Genomic DNA, 24,571 nt, shown 5'->3' with positions numbered 1-24,571 from the left:
TGAATGGTGGTACAGGCTTGAAGGGCCAAATGGCCTACTCCTGCACCTATTTTCTACACTTGGTTAGATTTGGTTAGCCTGGTTTAGTTAGCTTGGATTGGTTTGGTTAGATTTGGTTAGCCTGGTTTAGTTAGCTTGGAATGGTTTGGTTAGATTTGGTTAGCCTGGTTTAGTTAGCTTGGATTGGTTTGGTTAGATTTGGTTAGCCTGGTTTGGTTTGATATGGGTTGGTTTGCTTTGATTTGATTCCGTTAGCTTGAGTCTGGTTCATTTCAGATTGGTTTGGTCCGGCTTGGCTTGTCTGGTCTGGTGTTTTCTGTCTCTCTCTGGTGTGTCCTGTCATGGTTGTGTTGGTCTGTGCCACTGCCCGCTGCCCTCGAAGTGGCTCTGGGGAGGGGGGTTGAGACTGTCACACAGCACTTTCTGGAATGTGCCTTTGCAGAGGAAGTCTGGAGGAAGATGCAGTTGAGGTTCGTCCTGAGCGGTTCTGTGATGTGGGACTCTGTGCTCCATGGTCTATTCCCCAGGACGCACACTGAGACAAACATTGGCTGCACCTGGAGGACCTTCAACTCGGTGAAAGATACTGTTTGGTCTGCCCGAAACAATGGTCTTCCAGAACAAGGAGTTGACTTTGACCGAGTGTTGCAGACTGGCACATTTCCAAGGTCCAGGACTATGTGCTGAGGGATGCACTAAGCTTGGGGCAGCTACTACCAAGGCACAGTGGGGAAAGACCACTGTCTGAGGTCTTCCTGCTGAAGTTAAATGAGGGACAGTTGAGTTGTCAGATCCTCCCAGTGCCTCAAATATACATAAATATTAGAGTTGTATGTGTAAGAGGTATGTATATAGATAGATGATGGCCTAGTGGTATTGTTGCTGTACTGTTAATCCAGAGATCCAGCTAATGTTCTGGGGGCCTGGGTTCAAATCCCAACAGGGCAGATGGTGGAATTTGAATTCAATAACTATCTGGAATTAAGAGTCTAATGATGACCATGAATCCATTGCCAATTGTTGGGGAAAACCCATCTGGGTCACTAATGTTCTTTAGGGAGGGAAACTGCCACCCTTACCTGGTCTCGCCTACATGTGACTCCAGACCCACAGCAATGTGGTTGACTCTTAACTGCCCTCTGGGCATTTAGGGGTGGGCAATAAATGCTGCCTAGACAGTGATGCCCTCATCCCGTGAATGAATAAAGGGAGAACACAAGGTCTTTGGTTTTTTTTGGATAAAGTCAAATGTCCAATGTCTTGTTTGTTTACTTTATATGCAACTTGTACAGAACAGAACTGCTTTTGTGACAATGTACATGTACAGAGAGATTGTTTTCTTATGAGTAAAGAGCATGTTTGCAACTGAAGAGAGGTTGGTTTGCACTGAGCCAGGCTGTTTGAGTGCAGGAGTGTGTGTGTCTCTCTCTCTCCCCTGGAGGGGTAGAGGCTCCTGCAGAGACCCGCCCGCTCGCTCCAGCCAACAACAACAACAACATCATCACCCATCATCACAACCACAAACATGGCTGAAGGCTATCTCTGCTCATCCTCGTTCAACGTGACGGCGGTACCGGGCGGGATCTAATCTCTGCTCACAGTGTGTCTCTCACACACAGTCTGGTGCCCGGGGTTGGGGAAGGGTAGGACAGCGATGGAAAGCAGCGCCGGCGATAACAGCCCGTCCCTCAGCGGTAGCGCCGGCTCCAACTCCTGGATGCGAACGTGGGACAACAACAGCTCTTTCTCGGCACTGAACACCGGTGAGGAAAATCTGTACCATCCTCCAAACCCCGAACGCCTCAGCAAAGTCCCCCCACCTTCCTGCACCGTGGCTGGTCCCCGCACTTTATTGTTTTATTTTGTGTATTTGTGTGTGTGCTCTCTCTCTGGGAATGCACTCTCTCCTCTTTACCTTTCACTGGGGTGGTGGTGGGGGGTAGCAACCGTTTGTAAGTACAGCGGCGTCTCCCTCAGAGACTGTCCCTCTCTGCCGACGGTGGACATCATAGAATCCCCTTAAGGCAGACCCCCCTCCTTAGTCCTGACCCTCCTAATGCCCATACCTCCACTGGGATGTGTGTTCACCGTTTGGAGCTACACATTGAACCGTCCTTGCTATTGTTTCCCTTCCCCTCGTCCCCCCCCTCAAATTGTGCCAGTTACCCCTTTTATTTTAAATTTTGGTACCAGCTCCTCTTTGCTGTGATCTGTTTGTACAGCAGACAGATTGGCAGCGCGGACCATCCTGGTCTGCTCAGTAAGGATCGCAGACCTTTTTCTTGCCATCAGGGAAAGTTTGAAGAAATGCTGATTTTTTTTTAATCATGTTCCTTTCAGTTTGTAATCTAACAAACATTGCTTTTGGAACCGTCAGTTGACGTGAGGATGTTTGATCTGGTGTGCTGTATAGCTCGGTTGGCCTGGCAGCTGGTTGTGATGCCCAGCGGTGTTGGCTCACTGGCTGAGGTTACCATGAAAGGCTCTCCCTCTCCACCTCTTCCCCCCTCGCCCGAGGCATGGTGCCCCGCAGGGTAAACCACCACCAGTGCTGGTAGGCAAGGGGGTAATTTTGGACAGCCTTATTCTTCTGGCTTTACCGTGTACGTTTGACTTGACTGATATAAAAAAAAGTTTTCAGTTTCTTCATTTCTGAGGAAGGGTCACCGGACCTGAAACGTTAACTCTGTTTTCTCCTCCACAGATGCTGCCAGACCGGCTGAGCTTTTCCAGCAACTTTGTTTTTGTTCCTGACTGATATAAACCCTGACTTATTTGTAGATTGGCTGACTTCCAAGTTCATTTACCATACTCTTGACCAGTCACTATTGCTTGTCACTTGGCTATGCAAAGTTGAGTGAGAAATTCACTGATATATTCCAATTGTGTTGTATGCTGTGCATCATGAAGTGCGGCCAGTTAGTTCAATAGGTTAGAGCACGGTGCTTAATAATGTTGATGCTGTGAGTTCAATCCCTGCACCAGTTGAGATTGTTCTTGAATATTCCTCGTTTCCTTAATCTACTGGGAGCCAAGATCAGCAAACCTCTGACAATGAGTTGCTATATTAAAAGAGAGAGGCTGCAGAATAATATTTGTAATTTTCTTCTCTCAAAAATGTACTTTATTCATAAAATTTGTCGAAGTCACAGTTCAGATTTAACCATATATACAGTTCAAAACAAATCTGTTTATTTCAATACATTATTTGCAGCATTATGCTCCCATTTACGGGGTATGTTTACAGTACTCAATTCCTGTCAAATAGTTTTATTTTCCAAAAACATTCTTTATTTATAAATTTTACAAAGCATTCAAGTTAACTGTACATAAACTGCAACCAAGATTGATTTATTTTCGACACAGTGTGAAATACTCTGAGGTGACTCACTGCACGCACAGTTGTAAGTTTATATTTACAATATAAATTCCATGTCATAGACTCAGCCCAAGGGATTTTACACAGTTTCCAGTCCCTTGTTATACTATGGCAGAAGGGCCTTTGTGAGTGGGTTTTCCCCAATGAGCCTGTGCGATGCTGCCTCGAGTAGGAACTGGGAATGTGCCATTCTGCATAATTCAGTTATCAAGAGCCGTTTTCAATGGAGGATCAACAGGTTTTGGGCAGACCAAAGAGTATTTATCACCAGGTTGATAGCCCTGCAGGCTGCAGTCAATCTTTATCGGTGTGTGAATATGTTCCTCGGAGCAGTCCGTACAGCACAGGGTCCTGAATCCCAGAAACTGGTAGGGATACACTTAAACAAAAACCGTCGAATTGTCTTCTGGACCTGTTTTGCAAAGACACAATTCAAAAGGAGGTCGATGACGGTCTGTCTGCAGCTGGCCCGAGGGTAGCATACAGACAGGGTGAGACTCTGGGTGTTCAGGAAGGATCTAACAGGGAGGGCCCTTTTCGCTACCATGTCTTGTCAAGCAATTCTGTTTCCACAATTACACTTCATTCATAAAATTTCTTAAAAAGTACATCAGAAAATAACTTGAATTGAATAAGAAAAGTGCAATAAAATTCAACTTTTCTCCATAAAACATATCTCACTCTGAGAAATCTGAATATGATTTCAGTTCTCCTGATAGGCACAATGTCAGGGGTACAGTACGAGGGACTTAATGCAGCCGCCAGGCTAATAGTACTATGGCTGAAAGGCCTTTGACACAATTCTTCCCCATTGCCACTCCACAAAAATGAAATGCCTACTCCAATTTTCCAGCTTCCTATCCTAAAAGTACTAAGCTCCTGCATATGCTTTATGGTGATTTATTCTGATGTACACCCTCATAGTGAATCTAGGAAGTGACTTGTCAGAAGGCTTTTTGACAGTGAAGGGCATCAGATTTGACTCCACCTCTTTGCTTGTCGGTTTAACTTTGGAGAATATCTAGTAGAATGTAATGTAATAATCAAGGTTGGAAATTCTAGTCAGTTCTATCTTTTTATTCCTGTTTACCTTGCATGGGAATACTGAGATCAAACATAGTGTTAGTATACTTGTCTAGACATAATGTTATACCGCTTGCATGCTGAGCCCTTAGTGCCCAATCTGTAAATATAATGGTGATAAATTGTAAGCCAGTCTGCTTTTAACATTGGATGCACTGCATGGTCATTGTGGCCAAAAAAATACGCTGCTCTCGAAAGGCAATTCAAGCTAGACAATACTCCTGTTGCTGATTTCAATCAAATCAAACCTCATTTTTATTGACAATTTTTCACAATGATGTGCGGGATAAAGGATATTCCAGTCGACCTTTAGATAGTTGTTGCAAACAAGGTGTTCATTATGAAATTGGTGTCAGTCTATTGAGTAAGTGCCATATTTAGTGGCCATTTGATATGTTTTCAGCTTATCTTGTAAATCTCAAATTATGATTAAAAATGTTTCAATTGACTATTTAGAGTTTACAGACTATGGTGATGCATTGCTTGTGACATTAGTAGGTCAGGGACGATTAGTATGCATTGCCAAAATCGATAGACTTGTTTACAGATTAGCACATAATGAAATTATGTGATGATGCCATTAAGAGAGATGCAATCATGTATAGTGTACACGTTCGTTGAATGAGCAATTATCCTTGTTGTGATCAGATGGTTAATGTTTATGAAATTCATTTATATTACCATATGAAGACCAATTAATAAAAAGGGAACAGGAGAAGGCTGTAGGGGCCCTTGAACCTGCTCCGCCATTCAATAGGATCGTGGTTGCTCCAACATCCATATTCCTGCCCTTTCACTGTAACCCTTGATTCCCCTACTGATCAAGAATTTATCTATCTCAGCTTTAAATATACACAAAGACTCTGTCCCCCACAGCTGTGTGTAGCAAGGAGTTCCAAAGACTCTCAACCCTCTGAGAGAAGAGATTCCTCCTCATCTCAGTCTTAAATTGGCACCACTTTATTTTGACACCATGCTGCCTGGTCCTATACTCTTCCACAATGGGAGAAACATCCTCTCAGCATTTACCCTGAGATCACCTCTCATTCTTCTAAACTCCCGTGAGTAGAGCCCACCCTGTTTAGCCTTTGCTCATAAGACAATCCCTCCACATCAGAGATTATCCTAGTGAACCTTCTCTGAACTGCCTCTAATGAAACGATACCTTTCCTTAAATAAGGGACCAAACTGCTCTCAGTACTCCAGATGTGGCCACACCAGCACCTAGTATAGTTGCAGTAAGACTTACCTACTCTTATACTCCAACTCTCTTGAAATTTATGGGTTATAGTTTTTTTTTGGGATGTTTGTTCTGTAACCAGTGCTTTTTTATTAACCCTGCTCAGTTATTGAGCATGTTTGAAATAGCCAAAAATTAATATTAGGGATGAAATTAAAGTATAAAATGCTGCAAATGCCCAGCAGGTCAGGCAGGGTCCCTGGAGGAGTAAGAGAATTACTGATTCAGGTCACTCGTATGTTTTTTGGCATTTTCAATTTTATTTCAGATTTCCAGTGTCTGCATTATGTTGAATTTGTTGTAGAAATAGCCATTGCCACTTAAACTGAGGATGTCAGTTCAAATGTGGCATTCAACCTGTCAGATGTATTTTAAAGATTCCCTTTAGAACATTAACTGGGAGCTTTCCTGGTGTCATGGACAAATGTTTTGCCTGCTCAACAGTGTTCAATCAAAGTCATTCACAGATAGATGTAGAAGATCTTAGGACATTATTTTGAAGAATAACAGAGAAGTTATCCCTGGAGTCCTGCCCAACGTTTAATCCTTTGTCAAAATCGGAACAAACAGATCATTTGGTCATTATTTCATTGCTATGCATAAATTGGTTGCCTTTCTTTCCCGGGCAGTGAACATTGTTGTTCATCCCTAATTGCCAGTGCAGGTATACCTACAGTCCTGTCAGGAAGGGAGCTCCAGGATTTTGACTTAGTAGCATTGAAGGAACGACGCATACATTTCCAAGTCAGGATGATGTGTGGCTTGTATGGGGGATCCTGTGGGTGGTGGTGTTCCCATGCAGTCACTGCCCTTGTCTTTTAAGATAGAAGAGGTCCCACATCTGGAAGGTGCTGTTGAAGGATTCTTGGTGAGTTACTGGAGTGCACCTTTCATGTGGTGCTCATTCCTGCGACTGTGAGCCAGAGGTACAGAAACTGAAGTTTGAAGATAGTTGAAGGGGAACTAATTAGGTCTGCTGCTTCGATCTGGATAGTTTGAGTGTTGTTGGAGCTGCAGCCTTCCAGGCAGGAGGGGTGTATTCCATCACGCTCCTGATTAGACAGTGCACAGACTTTGAGGACTCGAGAGGTGAGCTACTAAGCTCACAATTGTTAAAATCTTTATTTTTTTTTCACGAGATGTGGGCACCTTTGAAAAGGCCACCATGTATTTCTTATCACTAATGGACCTTACCTGCTGGGGGGGACAGGTAAGGATCAATCACAGTGGTGTAGGTCTGGATTCACCATGTGGGTCCGACTAGGTCAGGATGGCAGATTTCCTTCCCTACAGGACATTAGGAAACGAGATAGGTCTTTATGACAATCAATGTTAGTTTCATGGTCACTATTGCCAAAAACAGCTCAGAATTTTGGATTTTTTAAACTAATTTAAATTCCACCAGCTGCTACGGTAGGGTTTGAACCGAAGCCATTAAATCATTAATCTGGGTCTCTGGACTACTAGCCTAGTACCATGTGACTACACCATCATCTCCCACAATTGGAAGCTTCTTCCCTATGTTGCTGCAATCAAACTGTTATGTTGACAGCCTCCATCAGGTCAGCCCTCAGGCCTGTCTTCTGCAGAGAAGGGAGACATAGCCTGCTCAGTCTTTTCTGCCCCATATAGTCTCCCAGTTCTGTTATCATTCCATCAGGAAGAAAAGAGAGAGGAGGTAGATGTGTGTGAAGGGACTGTTCCTCAAACCCGTACTGTTGAGGAATTCCAATTGCTTTAAAATGGAATAATGTAGCTCAGTCCAATAGTCCTTGACTGTGATCTCCTTGCATGCAGATCCCTCGTATTGTCCACCTCAGTGAGGTGTTGAGCGATCGGAATCACTGGAGAGTGTAAGGCAGCCCTGATGTTTCCTTTTAGAATTTCAATCTAAAGAGACCATCATAGACATGTCGTGTATCTACAATGAAACACCATCATCAAGGGGTAGCACAGAAACAACACAAGCTGCCAACATTCACAAACTACACAATACAGGAAATAACTGATCTGTGCAATCTTCTTTAATGCTGAGTGCTCAGTGTTTAATATTCATGTTTAAAGTAGACCATGAACCCCAACATAATCTGGAGTCATTGGAAGGTTTAGTGGTAGAGACCGAGGTGCTGTCATTTTCATGTAAGAACGATCAATGTGAACAGTGAGAAGCCAGGGGCTTTAAGGGCTTAGTATTTCAAGTCCAAAGACCCTTATTCTGAACTGAAGAAATTCTGAAGAAGAGTAATCCTTCACTTGAAACGTTAACTCTGTTTCTCTCTCCATAGATGCTGCCAGACCTGCTGAGTTTCTCCAACATTCTCTGTTTTTATTTCACATTTCTGCAATACTTTGCGTTTTTTCTGAGTAGTTTCTTCTTGTGTTCCCTTTCATATCCTCGAGCCCAAGGTTTCAGTTGAGAGCCAGAGCTTAGCTGGGAAATCTAGGGTTGGCAAAAGGTGGAATTTTCCCAGATATTGAATGACGGAGGCATTGGTGTGAGATTGGCAGTGAGGAGCTTCCCGAAAGAGAGCAGGAAGTCCCATTTTCAACCGAGCGGTGAACGGTGAGACGGGATTCTTACGAGTGAGCAGCGCGAGGTCTACCTCCTGCAGCAACATCTTCATTATCATGTCCCCGCACCTTGTTCAGATGCAGTTTTCTGTTCTCCCACCCACTGACAAAAACCAGGCAGTGACAGTTCCTGACGGTGAAAGTCAGTGTGGTTGCCTAGTGATTGCAGCTCGGTCCTCTGGCCATCCATCTGAGACACTGGGCACCATCGCCTCAGGGAGATATTCCACGGACAGCGACCAGACGCATCCCCCACCCCATCCACTGGGACCTCCGGATCTCCGGGGGGAAAAGCGGAGTGTCAATACCCCTCTGTCTGGCCCAATCGCAGGACAACTGTGGGGTGTTGCCAACAGGTGACCGGGTGTGGGGCTGGAGTTGAAAGATGGCTCAGGCGCCAGGAATCCTGGGAGGTCCTGGCCGTGATCTGTGGTGAGTGGGAGAATATGACGAGGAGCGGTGGGGGCAGTGAGTGAGTCAGGGGTCAGTGAGGTGGGTTTGGGAAGCGAACACCCACTGGAGTTGATGGAGAGAAACCTTCAGTGAACCCCAGCAAAAATTGACAATTAGCCGATGTCTGGTAAAATTCAGTAAGTATCCTACTTGACCTCAGCATTATTCCTCAGTGCTCCAAAGCCGGTGGGGTACTTTTAAACTTGTAACCACTCTTATGGTGTATGAAATGTGGCAGTTCATCGTTACCCTCCCACTAACATCGATGAGCTAATGACCAGATAATCTGTTTCATGTGTTGGTTCAGGGATACATGTTGATCAGAAAAAGGTGACCAACACTCTCCATCAGTGAAGTTTTCCTTTCATTGTGCCTGGTTATCTTGTCGAATGCTGTATGGAGATTTAATTGCTGTGATTGGTCAGAGGTTTGATTATGATGTGATTTTTTTTCACTCGAAGAACAGGATCACAGTCCTTAACCTTTACCATCCAGCAATTCTGAAGTAAGTTAAGAATCTGATGGGCCGAGGGGCGTCCTATGTACTGTATGATTCTGTGAATTTCATGTGCTGCTCGAGTTCAGTGACCTTATCTGGATGTGCCTGCACAAAAAGTGAGAAAGAATGATTTGCATTTATGTAGCGCCTTTCACAACCAAAGCACTTTGCATCTAATGAGATACTTTTAAGTGTGTTCAGTGTTGTGATGTAGAAGGTGCGGTGGTCAGTTTGTGCACAGCAAGCTCTCACAACATGACCAATGACCAGGTTATCTGTTTTTAACAATGCGGTTGAAGTAGAACTATTGGCCCCAAGGAGAACACCCCCGACCTTCTTCACACTTTACATCCACTTGAGAGGACACACGGACTTTCAGTTTCACATCACATCCATAAGAAGGCCCCTTCGACAATGCAGCACTCCCTCCACACTGTGTGAATGAATGTAGAGCTAGATTGTGTGCTCAGGTCTCTGGAACTCATGAAATCCTCATTCCTCTGACTTCACAGTGAGAATGTTAACCGCTGAGGTGGCTACTTTGGACCTTCAAGCATCCAAATTGTCTCCTTGCTCAATGCTTTATTCCTGTGCTTCAAAGTTACTGAAAAGCAGAAATATAGGCACAAATACATACATTCGGATAGACACGCACGCGCACGCACGCGCACACACCACACACACACTCAGACAGACACACAGGCAAAGGTACATACACAGCCTCTTCTCCCACACACACACACAAAGACACGCATACACAAAGACATGCACACACACACACAAAAACACGCACGCACACACACACACAAAGACATGCACGCACGCGCACACACACACACACACACACACACACACACAGAAACACACAAAGACACACACACACATAAATGCACAGGCACATATAGACAGGCATGGATGCACACGGGCACACGCACATGCCACATAGAGACACACACAGACACACAAATGTGCACACACACAGGCATGTGCATATGTACACAGACACACTCAATCTCCTGTTAATTGGAGGAGAGAATGTAAACGAGCTTGATGGATTGATTGCTCACTTATTAGTCTTTGGTTCTCTTTCAATCCCTGTGATTCCTTCAGATTTCTAAAATGAGTGTTTTAATAAAAAAAAATTGGCTTCATACATTGTACCATCGTGGGTGTGAGGTTACCTATTGGCCCCAACACCTGAGGCTGAAATGCCTGCTGGTTCAGCTCTAGTGATTGTGAGCATTGTACACACTCAGTGTTGCAGCAGTGTGCTGTGATCTGCCCTATTAAGTATGGATCAGTGCCCAGAACCAAGACCGCAGGATTTGTTTGGCAAACTTGCAATGCTGCAGTCAACTTGAGATTAGATCTTTTGCAGGCCCAGGAGCAGATCAAATTAAATGTCAGCGCTAAACACTAAAGGCATTCTCATCTCTTTTTCCCACATCCACTTTTTCCCCTCTCTTCCTGAAGAAATTACAAAGTTGAGAGGCCAGCAAGTGCCAGATGGTAAGTTCAGCCTGCCCCACGATGTTTGCAACTTCCTGACCCTCCACGTCTCATTCCCACCAACCTACTGTCCTCCCGCTATCACCTCCTCCCCCACCCCAATTCACCCAACACTCTCACCCGCCCTCCCTCCCCACACCAAGGAGATATGTAGCAGTAGCACAGAATTGCAATGGCATGCAGAATGAGGTGATGCGCCTCTCCAGCGGGCATCGTTACCCAGTGCCATTCTCTGAAGCACTTCTTTGCATGTTGGGGTGAAGCCTCTGTATCTTGGTTGGCTGTTGAGACATTTGCAGTCTGGCTTTTTTGTTCCTAAACCTTAAGATGATGGGGGTGAGACCTGTCCAGGCCGGCAAGCCTGCCCAAGTGAGGCAGTTGACACCAGCAGGCAAGTAGCGCTGAGATTGCTGCCTGTACCAGTTTGGCACTGACTACATAATAAGCTGAGAACAATGCAATTGTGCAGCTAAACCTCCCTCCTCCCTCCTGCTTTCCCACCCCAGCTTCACACTCAAAGAAAAGAGAAAATTCCACCGCAAGAGGGACAAAGACATCAATGGTTCTGAAAATTAGGGAGCTAATGGAGACCTGGGGGTGCAGGGATGATGAATGAATGGGTTGTGGTGCATCAGAGCGACTGAGCTGTGGATAGAAGTAACATAGAGACATAGAAAATAGGAACAGGAGTAGGCCATTCAGCCCTTAGAGCCTGCTGTGCCATCCATTATGATCATGACTGACTGTTCAACTCAGTCCTGCTTTCTCCCCAAACCCTTTGATCCCTTCAGCCCTAAGAACAATATCTAACTCTTTCTTGTTTTGGCTTCAACCACTCTATGTCAGAGAGAATTCCACAGGCTCACTGCTGTCTGGGTGAAAACATTTCTCTCCAACTCATTCCTAAATGGCCTACGCCATATCCTTGGACTGTGAGACCCACCCCCATCCCGATTCTGGACCCTCTGGTCATCAGAAACATCCTTCCTGCATTTGCCCTGTCCCATCATGTTAAGAGGAGAGTTACAGTTTGTGAACGATCAGCCATAATCATGAAGAATGGTGCAGCAGGCTCAAAGGGCCAAATAGCCTCCTCCTGCTCCTATCTTCTATGTTTCTATATTAAGGTGGAAGGTGATGCAATATTGACTCATAGAGTCGTAGAGATGTACGGCACAGAAACAGTCCCTTCAATCTAACTCGTCCATGGCTACCAGATATTCTAAGTCAATCTAGTCCCATTTGCCAGCATTTGGCCCATATCCCTCTAAACCCTTCCTGTCCATGTACCCATCCAGATGCCTTTTAAATGTTGTAATTGTACCAGCTTCCACCACTTCCTTTGGTAGCTCATTGCATATGCGAGTCACCCTCTGCGTGAAAAAGTTGCCCCTTAGATCCTTTTTAAATCTTTCCCCTCTCGTCTTAAACTTGTGGTCTCTGGTTTTGGACTCTGCTAACCTAGGGAAAAGACCTTTGGTATTCACCCTAACTATACCTCTCATGATTTTATAAGCTTCTATAAGTCACCCCTCGGCTTCTGGCACTCCAAGGAAAATAGCCCCAGCCTGTTCAGCCTCTCCCTATAGCTTAAACTCTCCAACCCTGACAACACCCTTGTAAATCTTTTCTGAACCCCTTCAAGTTTCACAACATTCTTCCTATGGCAGGGAGACCAGAACTGAACACAGTATTCCAAAAGTGGTCTAACCAATGTCCTGCTCAGCCTCAAAATGACCTCCCAACTCTTGTACTCAGTGCACTGACCAATAAAGGCAAGCGTACCAAACACATTTTTCACTATCCTGTCTACCTGCGACTCTACTTACAAGGAACTATGAACCTGCACTCCAAGGTCTCTTTGTTCAGCTACACTCCCCATGACCTTACCATTAAATGTATAAGTCCTGCCCTATGGGTATCATACAATGCAGGATCATTATACTATTAATCATGACTGGTAGTTAAGCCCTCGTCAATTGACAGTAGACAAGGAGAAGCTGAGTGAAGCTTATTGGCTTCCATTGGTTCAACTAGTTCTGCGTTGTGATGGGAGTCACAATTAAATCGTGGGATCTGCAGCTCGAATCTCAGGAAGCAGTGTGATGGGGGGAAGGGGATGTTGGTACAGGATATAGAGAAAACTGTGTGAATAGTCGAGACTCAATCCATCAACACTTCTGTCAGGAGATCACATCCTGTGAATAGTAGAAACTTGCAACAAAAGACCACAGATAGATGTGAAGGGATTTTTGGAAATTGCTGTTAAGCCTTTTATGTTACTGATTGCGAGAAAGTGTCAGGGGCACTAGGAAAGAATGATTTACACCCTTGCCCCCATATCTCTGAAGGAAATGTATTATATGGAATGTATATCAGTGGGAGAAAGCTTTAACAGTGTATATCTATCAGGACATTTACAGGGCACATACAGAAACAACACTTTCAGATATCAACAACTTGCCATCAACATCTCTAGGGCAGTTATGAATGGGTAATAAATACTATCCCAGCCAGCACTGCCCACATCAAAAGAACACGTTTTATGTATCAAGTTAATCATTTCTAGATTTGATGGTAATTATATATAAATTATAGACCCCACTCTAACTTGCATTTTATTCTCCCTATTCCTTCATTGTGGCTAAATTATCAAACTGCTTATCCAGTTCTGTATAAGCAGAAACTTTCTCCGTTCAAGTATTAGGATAACTCCTGCTACCTCATGGGGAGGTGATGCCTAGTGGTATTCTCGCTGGACTGTTAATCCACACACCTAGGAGATGTTCTGGTGACGTGCCACAGCAGATGGCAGAATTTGAATTTAAACAAAAAACTGGAATGAAGAGTCTAATGATGACCATTCTCCATAAATGTCCTTTAGGGAAGGAAACTGCTGTCCTTACCTGGTCTGGGTCAACAATCACATGACACCAGGTTTTTGTCCAACAGGTTTATTTGAAAATGCAAGCTTCCAAAGCTCAGCTCCTTCTTCAGTCATAGTGTGTGTGAGAGAGGGTATAAGACACAGAATTTATAAGCAGAAAGGTAACAAGGCTCCAATCCCTGTAATTTCTTCCCTACAACACTCTGCCTTTCTCTCCTCCTGTAAGGCACTCCATAACCTCTTCCAATTTGACTAATTTTTCAGTCATCTGACTGAGTATCTCTTTTTGTGACTTAGTGTCATGTTCGCGTTTTTTGCAGCTTCTGTGTAGCATTTTGGGATAGTTGATGATGTTAAAGGTGCTATATAAATGTATTTGCTATTGTTGGGATCACGAAGAAAACAGCATGGTTTGGTGTTTAACTTGGTATGTGTTGGAGGTGTTAGGCATATTGTGGGGTCGAGGGGAGTGTGGGGACAAGGTGGCAGATTTGGGATTTCCTGTCCCTATAACACTGCTGCTCTCCCGCCTCATGGTGTTACTGGATGCTGGTGCTGTTGAAGATATTTTAGTGTGTTGCTGTGGTGCATGCTGTCAATTTTACATTCTGCAACAGTTCAACAGTGATGGAAGGAATGACTATTACATTTGGACATTATATATCAGGGTGGGTATGGACTGTGTGTCTGTGGGGGAGTGACATTGGAGTGTGCATATATGACAGTGGGTATGGATTGTGTGTCTGTGGGGGATTATATTGGAGTTGTTTATATGGGGGTGGGTATGGACTGTATACCTATGGGGGAGTTACGTCGGGGTAGAAATATAATGGAGTGTGTGTAAATTGAGGGTGTTGTATTAGAGTGTTGTCTATATGGAGAGTGTTCTATTAGAATATGTCAGAGGGCATTATATTGAAGTCTGTCTACTTGGTGGGGGAATGTTATATGGAAGTCTGTCTACATAGAGGGCGTTATGTTAGAGTCTGTCTACATGGAGGGGTATTTTGTCAAGTGTGTCTACATGGTGGACATTACATTGGAGCATATCTACATGGGCATTATAATGGACTGCATCTGCTTTGGGAGGGGTGGCATTATGTTTGAATGTGACCAGATGTGTGGGTATTATTTTGGAGTGTGTTTACATGGGGTGGGAGTGCCTTATATTAGAGCGCATTAGACGTCTTTTGCTGTTCAGTTCAACATAAAATATTTCACTTCAACAATTCAAAGAAGGGCAGATAATGTCCCAGGCAATGTTTATCCCTGACCAACATTACAAAACCAGGTCATTATTGCATGGCAGTTTGAGGGAACCTACTATGTGTAAATTGGCTGCCATGTTTTGTGTATTACATATTGACTGCAGTTCAAAAGTACTTCACCGCAAAGCATTTTGGGATGTCATTTGGTTGTGCAAGGTGCTATATATTTAGTTCAATTCTGTCTCCCTTTAACAAAGGTGAGAATGATGAATTCCTCTTACATCCACCTGTTCAAAATATACCCTGTAAATACCTTGGGAAATGTTCCCAGTGGAACATGCTGGAAATGGTGTTGGTAATGACAAGTAGCATGACTTCTGAAGAATTGCCTGGACTTTACATCAAGGGGCTTGTATGATTTGAACAGGAAATTTGGACCACAATCTGGAAATTATCTTCACAAAATGGATGCCTATCTCCCGCAACATTCCCGCCTACATCCTTTCACCAAGTTGCTCATCAAAAACCTATCAGAGAACATAGAACAGTAATGGGACAGGAACAGGCCCTTTGGCCCACCATGTCTGTGTCGACCATAATTCCATTTTAAACCAATCCCATCTTCCTGCACGTAGTCCGTATCCCTCCATTCCCTGTGTGTTCATGTCTAAATGCCTCTTAAACAGTGCTATCATATCTGCTGTACCACCTCCTCCACAGTGCATTCCAGGCAACTACCACCATCTGTGTAAAAAAAAAACTTTCCTCATACATCTCCTTTAAACCTTCCCCCTTCTTGCCTTAAATCTATGACCCCTAGTATTTGACATTTACCCCCTGGGAAAAATACGCTGAATATCCATTTTATATACTTCCATCAGGTGGCCTCTCAGCCTCCAATGCTTTGATGAAAAGTATCCAAATTTATCCAACCTCTTCTTATAGCTATTGCACTTCTATCCAGACAAGAAGGGTCTAGGCCCGAAACGTCAGCCTTCCTGCTCCTATGATGCTGCTTGGCCTGCTGTGTTCATCCAGCTCTACATCTTGTTATCCTGCTAAACCTGTTTTGCACCCTCTCCAAAGACTCCACATCCTTCCTACAGTGTGGCAACCAGAACTGCACACAATATTCCAGTTGAGGCCCAACTAAAGGCTTATACCACTACAAATGAATTGCCAACTTTTATACTCAATGCCCCAACCAATGAAGAAAAGCATGCCATACGCCTATTTTACTGCCTTATCCACTTGTGTTGCCACTTTCAGGGAGCTATGGACTTGCACCCCAAGATCCCTCTGTATATCAGTGCTGCTAAGGGCCCTGCCACTTACTGTATACCTTCCTCTCAAAATGCATTGCCTCACTCTTGTCCAGATTAAATTCCAACTGCCATTTCTCTGCCTAACTTTCCAACTGATTCATATCCTGCTGTACTCCTTCACAACCTTCCTCACTTTCCACAACTCCACCAATTTTTCATGTCGTCTGCTAACTTACTCATCAGGCCACCTATGTTTATATTCAAATTATTTATATAAATTACAAACAATAGAGGTCCCAGCACTGATCCTTGAGGCACACCACTAGTCACAGACCTCCAGTTTAGAAAAAACACCCCTCTCCAACTACCCACCACATTCGATGACCAAGTCAATATTGTATCTAACTTACCAACTCACTGCGGATCCAAAGAACAAAGAACAAAGAAAATTACAGCACAGGAACAGGCCCTTCGGCCCTCCAAGCCTGCGCCGATCCAGATCCTCTATCTAAACCTGTCGCCTATTTTCCAAGGATCTGTATCCCTCTGCTCCCTGCCCATTCATGTATCTGTCTAGATACATCTTAAATGACGCTATCGTACCTGCCTCTACCACCTCCGCTGGCAACGCGTTCCAGGCACCCACCACCCTCTGCGTAAAGAACTTTCCACACATATCTCCCTTAAACTTTTCACCTCTCACCCGGAAATCGTGACCCCTAGTAATTGAGTCCCCCACTCTGGGAAAAAGCTTCTTGCTATCCACCCTGTCTACACCTCTCATGATTTTGTAGACCTCAATCAGATCCCCCCTCAACCTCCATCTTTCTAACGTAAATAATCCTAATCCACTCAACCTCTCTTCATAGCTAGAGCCCTCCATACCAGGCAACATCCTGGTGAACCTCCTCTGCACCCTCTCCAAAGCATCCACATCCTTTTGGTAATGTGGCGACCAGAACTGTACGCAGTATTCCAAATGTGGTCGAACCAAAGTCCTATACAACTGTAACATGACCTGCCAACTCTTGTACTCAATACCCCGTCCGATGAATGAAAGCATGCCGTATGCCTTCTTGACCACTGTATCGACCTGTGTTGCCCATGTGACTTAATCTCTGGACCAGCCTTGCGAGGTACCTTGTCAACTGCTTTGCTAAAGTCCACATAGGCAACATCCCCTGTCCTACCCTCGTCAATCATCTTCATCACTTCCTCAAAAAACTCAGTCGAAATTGTGAGACTAGAAACCTGCTAGAAATTTATAAAATAATGAGAGGTATAGGTAGAGTTGATGGTAATTGTCTCTTCCCTAAGGTGGGGAAATTCAAGACTATGGGGCACATTTTTAAGATAAAAGGAGAGAGATTTAAAAAGGACATAAGAGTCGAATTTTTTACGCAGAGGGTGGTTCGCGTTTGGAATGAACCTCTTGATGAAGTGGTGGATCCGGGTACAAATACAATGTTTAAAAGACGTTTGGATGGATATATGAATAGGAAAGGTTTGGAGGGATATGGGCCAGGATCAGGCAAGTGGGAATAGTTTAGTTTGTGATTATGTTCGGCATGGACTGGTTGGACCGAAGGGTCTGTTTCCATGCTGTGTGACTCTATGACTTTATAATTGTTGTAACTGGGAATAATCAGTGTACAGGTTTCAGAGTTGTGGGGTTTTAACATGTGAAAATGAGTAACGCTGACTTACTCAGGCCAATCTACTACAACAACATTAACAAGTTACATTTGTGTTGCAACTTTAACCCAATACAGCATCTCACCGGAGCATTATGAAACTATGTATGACACGGAGCCCAAGTGAGAAGATATTGGGTCAGGTAACAAAAGACTTGGTCAAAGAGGAACATATTAACGGCCATTGACAAGGGAAGAAAAAGAGGCAGACAGGTGAAGGGAGGTGATTCCCTTAACTTGGAAACCAGTGGTGGAGTGATTAAAGAGGCCAGAATTAGTGGAGGGCAAATACTTTGGAGGGCTGTGGGTCTGGATGTAGATTTCAGAGACAGGGAGAAGATGAGGCCATTTGAAAATGGGGATGAGAATTTCAAAGCCAGCACTTTGACTCGGAGGCCACATAAGTCAGGGTGTGATGGGTAAACGGGGACTTGACATGCATTGGGAAGTTTTGAATGAGCCTCAGTTTATGGGGGCGGGAAGGTTTGAGTGAGCATGAGAGTGTTGGATGAGTTGAGTCTGGAGCTTACAGAAGTGTGCAAGACAGTTTCAGGGATAGGTGTCTTCCGCAACACCCTTTGCCAATTCTTACTCTTTCTCTCACTTTTTGTGTTGCCCTGATGATGTTATATTGTGGCCCCAAACTGCCAGTGTCTGTAGGTGTGGTTACCAGCCCTGCGGTTTATGACTATTTTGGGAATGACTAGTCTAATACTCAAAGGATTAAGAGCACAATTGATTTGTTGTACTTGACAAGCCGTGTACAGTTGATGGCACTCTCTCAAATGTGCTGGATGTAAACAGACTGCTACAATGAAGAACTGGGTCATGACAAGTTTTCCACAAGACATCCAAGACCACAAGAAAGATAATATTGGCCTTGGAGGAGGTGCATGGCAGATTCAGCAGAATGATAAGTGAATCTGAAGGGTTTTATTACAAACCAGATTGCATAAAAACCTAGCAGCTAGTAATCCTTTCAGTATAAAGGGTGATCTGCTTGAGGTGTTTAAAATTCTTTTCTTAGAATCCCTACAGTGTGGAACAGACCCTTTGGCCCAACAAGTCCACATCAAACCTCAGAGCATCCCACCCAGACCCATCCTCCTATAACCCACCAACCTACACATCTATGAACACTATGGGCAATTTAGCATGGCCAATCCACCTACTGTGCACACCTTCAGACTGTGGGAGGAAACCAGAGCACCTAGAGGAAACCCACGCAGACACAGGGAGAATGTGCAAACTCCACATGGACAGTCACCTGAGGATGAATTCGAACCCAGGTCCCTGGCACCATGAGGCAGCAGTGCTAACACTGAGCCACCGTGCCACCCTTGTTTGTGTTTTGAAAAAATGCAGTCTGAAGTCCCATGTTGAAGTGTAGCAGTGTCCTGTAAGTGGACTGGAGATGTGCCGTGAGGGCTGTTTGAGTCTGGCACATACTGTTTGCGGATATTTGGAAAAATTGGTTGTCCGCAAACATGGGGTATATGTGGCCATGGCATGACCCTGACCTTCCCGTCGCTGGTCATTTTAACACAGTGTCCTGCTCAAATGCTCACTTGTCTGTCCTTGGCATGTTGCAATGCTCCAGCGAATCACAGCACAAGCTGGAGAAACAACATCTCATCTTAACTAACTGAAGAAGTGTCTAGACCCGAAACGTCAGCGTTCCTGCTCCTCTGATGCTGCTTGGCCTGTTGTGTTCATCCAGCTCTACACCTTGTTATCTCAGATTCTCCAGCATCTGCAGTTCCTACTATCTCATCTTCAACTAGGCACTTTTCAGCCTTCTGGTCACAATATTGAGTTCAATGCCTTCAAATTGTGAACTCCCTCCCATTCCTTCCCTTTCTTTTAGCTTTACTTGTTACATTCTCTGTCACCATGTCTTCTCTCCCCTCCCCCTATCCCAGTGGGACTGTCTGTTCTTTCAAGCCTGGCAGTTTGACACACCATTGTCTGCCTCTCTCATATTCCAGTTACTTAATCCGAACTATCAACACCCTGAGGAAGGGTCATAGGACCCGAAACGTTAACTCTGTTTTTTTCCTTCACAGATGCTGCCAGACCTGCTGAGCTTTTCCAGCAACTTCTGTTTTTGTTCGTGACAAACAGCATCCGCAGTCCTTTCAGTATTATCAACACCCTTTCTCCCCCAGCACTCCACCCGCACCCACTGTAGCATAAATGCTGTCCCTGATGCTTCATGTCAGCTCTGATGAAGAGTCATTTAGACTCGAAATGTTAGTTTACTCTCTCCCCTTGGATGCTGCCTGATCCACTGTGATTTCCAGCAATTTTTGTTTTCAGTACAGATTCCAGCATCAACAGTAATTTGCTCCTATTGTTGGAGGTGCTGCCTCTTGGATGAGATTTTAATGTTACCTTCTCTCAGGTGGCTGTAGAAAATTGCACAGAGCTATTTTCAGGAAAACCAGGTGAATCTTTCCTGGTGTCCTGGCTATTTTGTCTCTTGTAAAAATAGATCATCTGGTCAGTGTGGTAGTTTGCTTTTTGTGGGATCTTGCTGAGCTCAAACTGACTGTCATGTTTCCTATATCATAACAGTGACCACGATTCAGAACGATCTCACTGGGGCTGTCAAAGTGCTTTATCAATGCAGATCTTTTGGAAGGTACATCTTAGAGAATCCTTCCAACCTGGTTTTGCAGAGGGTGGGGTAAATGAAGCCCCCTCTCTCACAGGGATTTGTAGCTTGGTGTTCTAGTGTCCTGTGAGCCTGAATGAATGGAATTGTTACTAAACTCTTCCCTGTTCCTAAAATCTTTGCCTTCAGGGAGTGGTTCGGAGATAGATGCCGGGGATGAAGATAAAGAGATTGCATCAAAAGCTGTGGCACTTGTTATCAGAAGTTCTCGAAAGGGTGTCGTCCCACTCTGTGCTGACGTAGCTAACCTTTTGAAGATCAAGTGGAGGTGAGTAGCAGCAGCTGCCAGGCTGGTATACACGTAAATACTGCATGGAGGCTGGTATCCCATCACCAAGTCACTCTTTATTTACTTATGCATGGTATACTGACTGTGGCTAGCCAGTTCAGAGTCAGTCCCTGAAGTGAGGAGATTCTAAATCTCTTGTTAATATCAGTCAGCCAGGGCTTCCTGATTGGGGTTGTTAACCTGGGCCAATCAAGGATCGCATAGTCAATAAGATCCACCTGGTTCCAATCACTACATATAACAGGGAGAATTTTAATACCAGGGGTCAGGTAAATTAGGATTGAATCAGATATTAACATTTGCAAAACTCACCCTGTTTAACAGAGATAAGGTGAAGGGATAGCTAGAGTTTTAGAGTCGGACAGCACGGAAACACCTTTGGTCCAACATGTCCATGTTGACCAGGTATCTCAAACTTAACTAGTCCCATTTGCTTGCATTTGGTCCATATTCCTCTAAACCTTTCCTATTCATGTACTTGTCCAAATGTCTTTTAAATTTGTAATTGTACCTGCATTTACCACTTCCTCTGGCAGCTCATTCCATACATGCACCACCCTCTGTGTGAAAAACTTGCCTGTTAGGTCCCTTCTAGATCTTTCCCTACTCACCTTAAACCTATGCCCTACCCTTAGCCACCCTGCTCCAGGTGTTAGATTGGCAAATTAAAATATGTCAAAGAGGCTGGCAATATCAGAATTATTCTCTTTTGCGTGCAGTGGACTGCAGGGGTTCCCAAGCTTTTGGGCACTTGTGTGTTGAGGGGCAGTTTTGGGCAGCAGCTTAATGCCACAGCAGGAGCAGCTGTGGGCCAGCAGATTGTTGGGCATCAAACGTACCCACTCCTGCAACTTGCTGCTGTGTCCCCTCTCCCTGCCAAGCCTATCAGTCAGGCTCACTCCTGGCAGGGAAGCCTGTGTGTAGGGTAAGAGACACACATTGAGGAGTAAAACACAAGGAGAAGCCCATTGTTGTAGTCATTCGGACTATATGAGGAACGTAGAGACTTGCTTGTTCCCTGGTCTCCCTTTGCTGTCTTCGTTCAGCTGTTTCTGAACTTGTTGCTGATTTACAACAGATCAAGAAATATCCAGTATCCAACTTTTCTAGCTTTCTGAGTTACCTCAGAAAAAGCTGGAAAAGGCATGCTTCTTTTTGAATAACTTGGGCAAATTTTCAAGTGACACAGTTGTATCTCAGTGGGTTTTCATCTGGAGTATTTTTCTGCCAACTTGGAAGATTCAGCAGGAGCAGGTTTACTTAATGCAAGCCCTGTCACTCGCCATGAATGTGTGGTCTTGCTATCACTTACAAGCTTTTTGCAATATTAATTTCTTTCAGCTCCTCATCTTTAGTTTTCTGATATTCCTGAGAAGGTTTGTCTCTCTGCTAACCTTTCCTTCTTCACATATCTATAGAAGCTTTTTTGGTTTTTGTTTGCTAACTTCTAAAATGTTCTCAGTCCTCAGACTCAATACTTTTTGGCAACTTTTTAAAGCCTTTTTGTTTGATCTAAAGCAATCCTTAGCTTCTCATTAGCTACAGCTGTGTCACTTTTGAGATTTTGTGCCTCAAAGAAATCTACAGTAAACTGAAAGATGTACATGTAATCTGCTATGTCACCTGAAAGGGGCATTTGGGAGCATGGATTGTGGAAAGGCAGCACTTAAAGGGGTGACACAGTGGCTCAGTGGTTAGCACTGCTCCCTCACAGTGCCAGGGGTCTGGGTTCAATTCCACCCTTGGGCAACTGTCTGTGTGGAGTTTGCAAATACTCCCCACGTCTTTGTTCTAGGTGCTCTGGTTTCCTTCTGCAGCCCAAGGATGTACAGGTTAGGTGGATTGGTCATGCTGAATTGTGCAGGCTAGATAGGTTAGCAATAGGGAATGCAGGGTTACGGGGATAAGGTAGGAGGGTGGCTCTAGGTGGGATGCTCTTTGGAGGGTTGATGTGAGCTCAATGGGCCAAATGGCCTGCTTCCACACTGTAGGGATTCTAAAGGGTAAATGTTACATTTCTTGCACTTGGTGTGGTGTCAGGGGTGAAAGGAGAGTGGACCAAGCGATCTCTCCATGTTTTTGAATTTCCCTTTGGAAAATCCAAGCAGTACTCAAGACTTACACATGGATGGATTTTCCATTGTCCAGGCACCCCTGCTCAGTTAACATGAAAATGCCCTAATGTCCCCTCTATTTGAAAGTTCTTATTTTCTCCAGTATCCTTTCTTCCCCTGCCAAGTGTTAGCCATGAACATTATGCACTTAGAATTATACTGTCCCTCCCAACTCATTCAAATAAATGAGGATCAGCCAATGTGCTTCATTCAACTGTAGAGCACACACTCAATGCCTCCCCTCATTTCAACCTAGTTTTATTTACAGTTTCACTCTGCTTCCTTCCTCTTAACTAGTTCATAAATCATTTTCCTTTCTGGTCTGTGGTACCCACTGAACCTAGTTTGAAAATGACTGTATTAAATGGGTAATTTATTTAAGATTATTTTAAAGTTATATTAATGGACATCATATGCTATTTTTCAACACCAATTTTGAATATGAATGTAACATAAGAACTCGGAGCAGGAGTAGGCCATTCAGCCCCTCAGTCCAGCCTTGCCATTCTATGGAAGACCACAGCTGATCTGCCCCAGTTCTCAACTCCTCTTTCACTCTTCATAACCCTCAATTCCTCAATATTTAAAAAAATCTGTCTACCTCCTCTTTAACTACTTTCAGTGATCCAGCCTCCATAATTCTCTGGGGTAGAGAATTCCAGACATTCACCACCCTCTGGAGAAGAAATTCCTTTATATCTCCATTTTAAATGAGTGTCCCCTTATTCTGTACCTATGTCTCCTAGTTTGAAACTCCCCCACAAGTGGAAACATCATTGTGACCTTTACCCTGTCAAGACCCATTAGAGAGTCTTGCATATTTGAATAAGGTAACACCTCATTCTTCTAAACTCTAATGAATAAAGGCCCAACCTGTTTAGCTGTTCTCAATAAGTCAACACCTACATCCCACAAATCAGCCGAGTGAATCTCTTTTGAACAGCCTCCAATGCCAATACTTCCTTTCTGTCCATTCTTTGGGGACTTAAATAGTACACAGTACTCGACAGTCAGCCTCAACAACACCCTGTAACAAGAATTCCCCATTTTAAAATTCTTATTTACTGAAGCTGCATGCTAACATTTTGTATTTCATGCACAAGAACACATTGATCTCTCTGTGTTGCACCTTTTTTTTGGAATCTCTCCATTTAACTAATAACCTGTCTCATGATTATTCCTGCCACAGTACATTACTTCATACTTTCCAATTTGAACTCCACTTGCCAAGTTTTGCTCACTCACTCAACCCATCTATATTTCCTTGCAAATTCCTTAAGTCTTCATTGCAACATGCCATCCTACCGACTTTTTTTGCATCATTAACAAATTTGGTATGTTACACTCTGCCTCCTCCTCCAAGTCAGGAATATAGATAGTAATAATTGGGGTCCTTCACTAGTTACAACTTTCTAACCTGGAAAAGACCCATTATATATTTTTAAAATTTATACATAGATATACACATTTATTGTCACGCGTATTCAATGTAAAAATACAGTGAAAAGTGTGTACCTTCGCCATACGTACAAGGCGTCATTTACATTAACTTAGAATAAGAAAAGAAAAATTAAGAGAGTCCAACTTTCCATTGCACTGCCACAGTCCCACTCAGGGCTTTCCAATCCTTGCCATGCCTCCCCTAGAGTCTCACTCTGCCGCTGTCCCACTGCCCGATCTCACTGCCGCTGTCCCACTGCCCG

At 44.1% G+C, this 24,571-nt stretch overlaps 1 protein-coding gene across 1 annotated transcript in view; it reads left to right on the top strand.

Annotated features, from left to right (window-relative positions):
- The first annotated feature begins 1,447 nt into the window (after positions 1-1,447).
- Positions 1,448-24,571, top strand: part of LOC109912772 — a 68,894-nt gene continuing 45,770 nt past the window's right edge. Inside the window, exons 1-3 of the mRNA XM_048618344.1 lie at positions 1,448-1,763; positions 20,595-20,733; positions 22,294-22,360. Of these exons, the coding sequence (XP_048474301.1) occupies positions 1,655-1,763; positions 20,595-20,733; positions 22,294-22,360 (315 nt within the window). The 5' untranslated portion in view covers positions 1,448-1,654. The remainder of the gene's footprint in view (positions 1,764-20,594; positions 20,734-22,293; positions 22,361-24,571) is intronic.

This window comes from Rhincodon typus, chromosome 2, assembly GCF_021869965.1.
Source record: "Rhincodon typus isolate 14 chromosome 2, sRhiTyp1.1, whole genome shotgun sequence".
NCBI lineage: Eukaryota > Metazoa > Chordata > Chondrichthyes > Orectolobiformes > Rhincodontidae > Rhincodon > Rhincodon typus.
This window is presented reverse-complemented; position numbering and strand designations above follow the sequence as displayed.